This window comes from Alexandromys fortis, unplaced genomic scaffold (assembly GCF_014885135.2).
Source record: "Alexandromys fortis isolate MF-2015 unplaced genomic scaffold, M_Fortis_MF-2015_v1.1 scaffold_29, whole genome shotgun sequence".
NCBI classification, from domain to species: domain Eukaryota; kingdom Metazoa; phylum Chordata; class Mammalia; order Rodentia; family Cricetidae; genus Alexandromys; species Alexandromys fortis.
In genome coordinates, this window is record NW_026067891.1 from 6,518,456 (window position 1) to 6,526,591 (window position 8,136).

The following is an 8,136-nucleotide window of genomic DNA, read 5'->3' on the forward strand; positions in this document are numbered from 1 at the left end:
TCACTGACTGAGCCATCTCTCTAGCCCCCTTTCTCTTCTCAGGCTCCTTTGAAAGTTATTCCTAGCTTAGCCACACCTGTCCAGAGTTGTGGTGAAGAGAGGGAAAAGGACAAGCGTCCAGGACATCTACATTAGTCTGTCCTCATTCAGAACGAATGCACAAGCCGCCTCAGTGCCTCTCTGGCCCTGCCTGCTGGAGCATCAGAGGCACTGCGTCTGGTGGCCGGATGAGGCTTTTCTCTGCCTGAGAGTGGAGTCACTACTTGATTACGTTAAAGGTGCCAAATGAGCCATTATGCCTACTTGGTGCCTCTTACTACCATTTCTGTGCCGTCAGGGCCCATTTTCATGCGGCTGCCACTCCAACTCACTTCCCATAGACAGAGGCCTTCTGGGAAACCATCTCTGAGAACAGTGGTTTTATTTGAAGGGAAAAAACCCAAAACCACAAAACTATACACAAAGGATGGTTGTACCTCTCATTCCCCAGAAGAGGGCTTCAAGATCACAGCTGTGCAAAGTCCCCTTTGTGCTGCTCCAGCCACTGGTCCAAAGTCTGGGCCTTGGGGTTGAGTTGCAGGGTTAGGTCAATGTTCCGGTCGGGTTTCAGGGCATAGAAACGGAACATGTTGGCTAAGTCTCGGGCTCCCGGGAAGCCAAGCTTCTCATATTCTTCAGGAGTTGTCTGGAAACAGAGAACCCACATGTCTGCCTCCTCCACAGCCCTGGTGATGCCAGGTAGGTTTGGCTTCCTTCCAAGCCTAGGGAAGCCAGGGTATAGCTGGTTGGCCCTGCAGTCACTAAGTTGGGCCCTCACTGTGAGACCACATGAACACTTCCAGCTAGAAAGCCAGAAGCATGGAAACAGTGGCTCCTCCCAGGCTCCCTGGCTGTTCTTTCAGAGTCATGAGATGCAAGCCGTCAGTGCCCTTTGGAGCGGAAATCAGCCACATCACTTCCTCGTTCAAAAGCCAAAACTATTTATTCCTTTTTTCTTCCAATCCCAATCTGAATTCTTGAGTTCCTTAGGTCTTCTACAACCCTGGCTTAGTCCCACCTCTTTTTAAAGCCACATGGCCATTTAAGTGCACTTTTATTTACCCACCCCGCAGCAGGTTTCAGGTTTCTCTGTGTAGACCTGGCTGTCCTGGAACTCAGTCTATAGACCAGGCCGGCCTCAAGCTCAGAGATCCACCTACCTGCCTCGAAACAAACAAAAAACAAACCTTTTGGGAGTTAGGGGCATCGTGCAAGATCTGGGCCTTCAGAGCTCCGGGGAGGCACCCACCTTTGCATGCTGTACAGCCTTGCCAGTGTGTCGGGTGAGAAGTGCCGCGTACTCCTCTGCCGTGTGCCTGCAGGTGCTGAGCCCGAGGTTCTGCCCTACATACTCCTCTGGCTTCTTCAGCAAGCTGAGCACTACGGGGCCCAGGTCACTCACCGCCATTCCATCTATAGGGACGTCACCCATGGGCAAGTCTGTGAGAACAGATAAGAGTCCTCAGGGGAAGGGGTTGGCAGTGTTGGTCTGTCTTCGTGTAGTGCCAGCAGTACTCAAGTTCTGCGAACTAAGTCTGCCCCAGGGCTATGTCATTCACTGGGCAGATAGGACCCCCAAACTCTCTGTCAACACCGGTATCCTCACGAGAAGGTGAGTGACAGATCGTCAGAGGGCAGAGAATGAGCCCAGGTACCAGCCCCTCCAGCTTCGGCCTCTTCTCCACACTGCTCTAACCCACTGACCCCCTGGCAGGACACTAGTTGGCCGAAGCTCCCTTCCAAGCTGGGTCAGGCATCCAGTGTGTTTACAGACTGGCCAGCAGGTACTGTCTACATCCTCTGCTTCCTGTTATGAGCAGTAATAACCCTGGCTGGTTCTCTCATTACTCTAAGGAACCATTATATTAAACCCATTTCACAGAATGTTGAGGCCTGCCTAAGTTAGATGACTCCCAGTCTCGAGCCTGGTCTTAGACCCAGCATGACCTGGTGACAACTCCACTGTTGCTTCCTATGCTGCAAACTGTTTCACTCTGTGGAGTAGGGCACACTCACGCAGCAAGTAGCTCTGTCCATCTGCAGCTTTCTGGGGCAGGAAATAGGAAAGGAGGTTCTCAAAATAGCAAGGCAGGCGCACGCTGGTCATGGGAACACCAATGTCTCGGAAGTACTCCTCTACCTCCCCTTTGCCATCAAAGTGGCCTGCTGCCAGCCTTCCCGCCGTCAGCTTCTTAATGTTCTCCAGGCCACTGTAGACGACATAATGGAGGCCCAAGCGTTTGGCCAGATCCGCTAGAAGCTTGCCCTGGTAAGCAGGAAGGAGAGACAGCAGGGTAAGAAGAGGAAGGCTAACCATCCTCTGCTCAAGGATTAACTCCACAATGCCCCACCTGTGATGCTAAAAGCCAGACCCAACTACCCCGAGGAAGCCTCTGCTCTGGAATACTGCGCAAGTGCAGCACCACACTAAGCTTTCAAACTCCAGGGTCACCTTTAAGATCACACAATTTCAACTATGCACACTAAGGGATAGATCAGAGGTGAAGCCAGGAAGATCAGGGGCTCAAGGCCAACCTCAGCTATATGAGACCCTATTTAAAAATAGAAAAAGAAAAATTTAGAGCAAGCCTGCCCTGAGAAGGGGTGCATAGGAGCCTTTTTGTTGTGCATGCCCCATCTTTGCTGACCACGGAAGTCTGCCGACTTCATTGGTAAGCTCAAAGTCACCTTTGGAGAAGCAACAGCTTGATGGTTAAGCGCCAAGGCCCACTCAGGTTCGTCTGGGCTGTGTGACCAGGACAAGTGGTCCAACCATTGTGACCCTACTGGTTAATAAACAATGATCCATGCCACTAAAGTTGGGGGTATGAAATCGCAGCCCCCCAAAAGATCTGCCCATATTTTACCCCCACAAACTTGTACATGTGATTTCATTTGGTGACTGGGTCTTTGTAGATAGCATTAACAGTCTTGAGATTTGCTCACCCTAGATTATTAATCACATGAATCCTAAATGCAAGGGTCTGGAGAGATGGTTCATTGGCTAAGGGCGCTGACTGCTCTTCCAGAGGACCCAGGTTCATTTCCCAGCACCCACACGGCAGCTCCCAACTGTCTGTAACTCCAGTTCCAGGGGGGGACCTGATGCCCTCTTCTGGCCTCTGTGAGCAATGCATGCAGGGGGTGCCATAGACATACATACAAGACACCTGGTGGCTTGAATGAGAGCAGCCGCCATAGGCTGGAAAACTCAGTCCCACTGGTGGGACTGTTAGGGAAGAATTAGGAGATACGGCTCTGTCAGTGTGTGGCACTGGGCACTGGGGATGGGTTTTAGGTTTCAAAAGCCCCTACTCTGGCAGGTCTTTGAGCTTTATGCCGTGCCCATGGATCAGGACACTGCTCCAGTGCCATGCCTCCCTGTCAGCTGCCATGCTTCCCACCATGACCATGAGCCCTAATAAACGTTTTCTTTTATAATTTGCCTTAGTCATGGTGTTCCTTCACAGCAATGCAAAGGAACATAGACAATACCATAAACATAAAAGGAAAAAACAAAATCAAGCCAGGCATGGTGGCATATGCCTGTAATCCTAGCATTCAAGATTACAGATTCCAAGCGCACTTGGGCTACATAGCAAGACCTTGTCTCACCCCTTCCTGCCAAAATAAAACACAAGGAGCCAGGAGGATATGCAAGAAGGACTGGTTTGATACATAAGCACAGGAACTCAAGTGAGAAGGGACTGTGACCTTGCTGGCACCTTAATCTGGATCTCTGTAACACCCGGTTTTGGTGTTACACCCTCGGTACAGTTCGCGCGCAGCTGTACCGAATGCGAGTCCGGGCAAGGGCCTGGAGATTGAACACAAGAGACAGAGACCAGGGTCATTCGATAGGAGATCAAGCGAATGCCGTTTATTCAGACTTGGGGAAGCCCTTTTCTACCTAACTGCAGCACAAAGATCTCTCCGCCCAGGAAGGTGGGAAATTACCATATTAACAATGGAGAAGATTGCCTGCAGCTAAATCACCAGGTGGGGCAGGGATAGCACGGAAACACACAGGAAGCTTAGTTAACTGATAACAAACTGTCCCCGCCAATGCACCCCAGGAATAAGGGAGACCAGGGGCCTACAGATCTCCAGCTTTCAGAGCTGTGAGACAATGTCTGTGGCTTTGGACTACCTGGAGTATGGTTATTGTCGCCCCAGGAGGCTCACAGGTTTCCCAGGGTTAGGGAGACAAATCTGTCTCAGTCAGATGCTTGTCCCATCTGCCGTAGGGTGGAGTGGGTCCAAGAGCTAGGTAGAGGGTGTGTCCTCCATCTGTGTTTGGAGAGAGACAAGGAGCAAGACCTGAAGTGCTCAGCCCTCCGAGGGAAGTCAAAACTGCCTTCTACATCACCTGGGGTCCTCAGTGTGTCCAAGACACGCTGAACCAGGCCCCCATCCTCTCACACCCTTACCTGCTTGACTTCTCGGTCCTGGCTGCACGTCTCCCAGTAGTTGGTCACGACGAAGCTGGCGTGAGCCCCAGTCAGTGCCAGCTCCATGCTAGCCTCGTCATCCTGGTCTCCTCGCACCACTTCCGCTCCTCGCAGCTTCAGCTCCTGGGCGGCTCTCTGCTCAGGGTTCCTTGTTACCACTCGAACCCTGAACGTTCCATCTTCCAGCAAGGTGCGTGCCACTGAGCCACCTTGGGCACCTGTGAAGAATCAAAAAGTTCTCTGATTCTGTCACAACTGTGTCAGAGCCAGAGTACAGCCCAGCAGGGATTGCTCCACGAGGCAAAAAAAAAAAAAAAAAAAAAGCCCGGAAACATGAGTGTTGTTAAACTACTTCCAGGTTTTTCTAGATTTGGGAGAGGTTGCTTTGTTTTATTTTGAGAATCTCACTGTTGACCTGCAACTCCCATGAAGACTAGGCTGGCCCTGAACACAGATTCCCCTGCAATGCTAGGGTTGAAGAAATACACTACCACACTCATCTTCTTTACTAGGGTTTTTGTTTAGAGACTGAATTTTTTTTTCCTTCTGACCTCTTTCTCCAGAATGTTGGGAATACAGACATGAGCCACCACAGCATGCGTTTCCTGGACTTATATGTATGTAGCAATCTGTGTCTGGTGTTCACGGAGGCCAGAAAAAGGCATTATATCCTCTGAAATCAGAACTGCAGACAGTTGTGAGCAGCCCAACATGGATGCCGGGAGCCGAAGTAAGGTCTCCCTTGAGCAGCGCTTTGCCTTCTTAAAATGTATAATTCAAGGGCTGATGGTACAGTTCAGCTGTCGTGTTTTCCTAGAATGTATGAGACCCTAGGCCCAGTCCTGAGCACCATACATACACATACCAAATAACAAAGGAATAAAATATATAATAAATGCTTTTTAATATAACCTGTGAATTGGGTAACCATTCTTAATCTCCTCCTACCATCATGTGTCCTCGCCCCCAAGAGAGGCCTCAGTTCCCTTCCACTAAGCTGTCAGCCATTAATTTACTTGGGATTTGCCCTTTGTTGACTTTCATGCAAATGGAATGGTATTTGTGGCCTCTGGTGACTGCTTCTGTCAGCTCAAGATTAGTCTACATTTCTGTTTTTTTCACATATTTGTACTGTGATTGTTTGCACACACACGTGAGAAGGTCCAAGCAGCGGTATTGGTGGCAGGCACTCTTCCCCGCTAAGCCGTCTCGCCAGCCCCCATTTTCATCCCTAGCTCGCAGCACATATGTGGCCTTTACAAGATTTTCCTTTTTAAAACTTTTATATTTTTATTATGTGTTATCAGCATTTTGTTTACATGTATGTATGTAACATGTATGCAGTACCTGAGGAGGCCAGGTGAGGGCCTCAGATCCCCTGGAACTGGAGTTACAGATCGATGTGAGCAGCCAGGTGGGGTTGCCGGGAACCAAACCAAACCTCTACAAGAGTATCAAGTGCTCTTAACCCTGAGCCCTCTCTCCAGCTTCCATTTATTTATTATTGATTGTTGTTGCTTGTTTGCTTATAGAGGGTTCCTCTGTATAACAGCCCTGTCTGTCCTGGAACTCACTTTGTAGACCAGGCAGGCTTTGAACTCAGAGATCCACTTGCCTGTCTTCTGAGTGCTGGGATTAAAGGCGTGCACCACCACCACCCAGCATCCCAGCCTCCTATTATTACACTTCCTAACCAGGTGATGGCCAGTCTACCTGTTGTCTCAGCTACTCCAGGGGCTGATGATGGAGAGCAGTTTGCAGTTTAGACCTCAGGCGTTTAAAGCCAGCTGCCTTGATGACACAATCCACCTTAAAAAAGGAAAATTGGGGGCTGGAGAGATAGCTCAGAGGTTAAGAGCACTGGCTTCTCTTCCAGGGGTCCTGAGTTCAACTCCCAGCAACTACATGATGGCTCACAACCATCTGTAATGAGATCTGGTGCCCGCTTCTGGCCTGCAGGCATACATGGAGGCAGAACACTGTATACATAATAAAATAAATAAATCTTAAAAAAAAAAAAAAAGGAAAATTGGGTCAGGTGTGGTGGCCCAAACCTTTAAGCCCAGCACTCAGGAAGCAGAGGCAGATGGATCTCTGAGTTTGAGGCTTGTCTGGTCTACAAGAGTAAATTATGCCAGGACAGCCAGGACTTTAAAAAAAAAAAAAAAAAAAAAGAGGCATCTTTCCAGCCCCATTATTTTATTTTGAGAAGGGTCTTGGCCTGGAAGTCAGAGAGCCACCTGCTTCTGCTCCCAAATACTAAGATTAGCCTTTTTTTCCCTTTCAGATATATAAATTCTTAAAAACAAAACAACAAAAACTTTTCCAGGGCTGATGATTAAACCTAGGGCTTCCCAAATATTGGGCAAAGGCTATACCCCTCAATTGCATGCTGAACTGCTGCTGAACCGTGGTGGCGGTGGATGTGAGTGGTGTTTTTCTGAAAGCGGACAGGAAAGTGTATGGAATCAAAGTTACAAGCTGCTGTTTGAAAATGTGGCCGATATTTATATTTACTCTGGTACAACACCAAAGAAATTTGTTATCTCGGGGAGGATGAAGGGAGAAAATTTAATTTGGTATTCTGTGCAAAAACACAGGGGAGCACACAAGCATGCACGCACACGGAAGTTGCTCTGTAGACCATCTGGCCTTGAAACTCTCAGAAAGCCTCCTGCATCTGCGTCCTCAGATTAAAAGTATTAGCCACCACTTCTGCCCATATATATGTGACCAATCTGTACTCAGGTTTTGCCGCCCCCGCCCACCCATATGCGTGTGGGAACCACAGCCGCTCTTCCTACAAACGAGGGGCGGGAGGCCCCAGCTTGGCCGACCTTGCCAGGCCTGGCTCGCTCACCTGTGGCTCCAAAAACCACCACCAGTTTCTTATCAGCCATGGGGCCCAGGGCCGAAGGAGCGTGTTCCAGAGAGGCCTGGAGTGGCGGAGTTGAGGAAGGGCAGGATCTCCGCCCGGGGCAGTCCTGTCCGAGATCCCGTTTGGCTAAACCCAGTGTCCTGGATCTTTGCTTCCTGTACCCAGACCGCAACTCGGGGGACAAAGGTTGGGAGAGGGAGATAGGGGAGAATAGGATTTGGAGGGATCCGCGGGATCCGCGGGCCTACAGCAGAGTCCATTAAATGGGGGTGCGGCAATCCTATGCAAGCCGCCAGCCCCCACTGTAGCCTCCAAGCTACCCTTGCAGAACCCCTCCGGGCCTCACTATCCTTGTGGCCAGGCAGATGCCAGGCTGCCGAGCCCCTGTGGTCCTGGTCCTGACCCTGCTCCTGCTCAACCAACCTGCTCCCCCCCTCGCTGCCCTGGATGGTTCCTCCCTTCATGCTAGGGCTGCTTCTGGGTTTAAGCGTTTGAATGTGCGCACTGCCCTGAGTGTGCAGGTCCGTTTTGTCCCAAGCTCTCTTGGCACGTAACTAGGGGGTGGGAGGAGGGGAGGGGGGTCTTCTGGACGGAATACCTGTCTCAGCCTCCAGAGTGCTGGAATTAGAGGTATGGATTACCATGCTTGACTAGTTACGTGAAACATAGATCTAAACTCATAAAATGTTTTTGGCATCATCATCATTATTATTATTGATGAGGTCCCACTATGTAATCTCGTCCGGCCTGGAACTTGATATCTAGGCC

At 50.0% G+C, this 8,136-nt stretch overlaps 1 protein-coding gene across 1 annotated transcript; it reads right to left on the minus strand.

Annotated features, from left to right (window-relative positions):
- Nucleotides 1-404: 404 nt before the first annotated feature.
- On the minus strand, nucleotides 405-7,600 carry Nmral1 (NmrA like redox sensor 1). The gene is made up of 5 exons (XM_050130634.1): nucleotides 7,351-7,600; nucleotides 4,470-4,708; nucleotides 2,056-2,305; nucleotides 1,289-1,479; nucleotides 405-685 (listed from the first exon to the last, which is right to left on the minus strand). The coding sequence occupies exons 1-5, from the start codon at nucleotides 7,388-7,390 to the stop codon at nucleotides 506-508; spliced, it is 900 nt and encodes a 299-aa protein (XP_049986591.1). The 5' UTR covers nucleotides 7,391-7,600; the 3' UTR covers nucleotides 405-505.
- Between the last annotated feature and the right edge of the window lie 536 nt (nucleotides 7,601-8,136).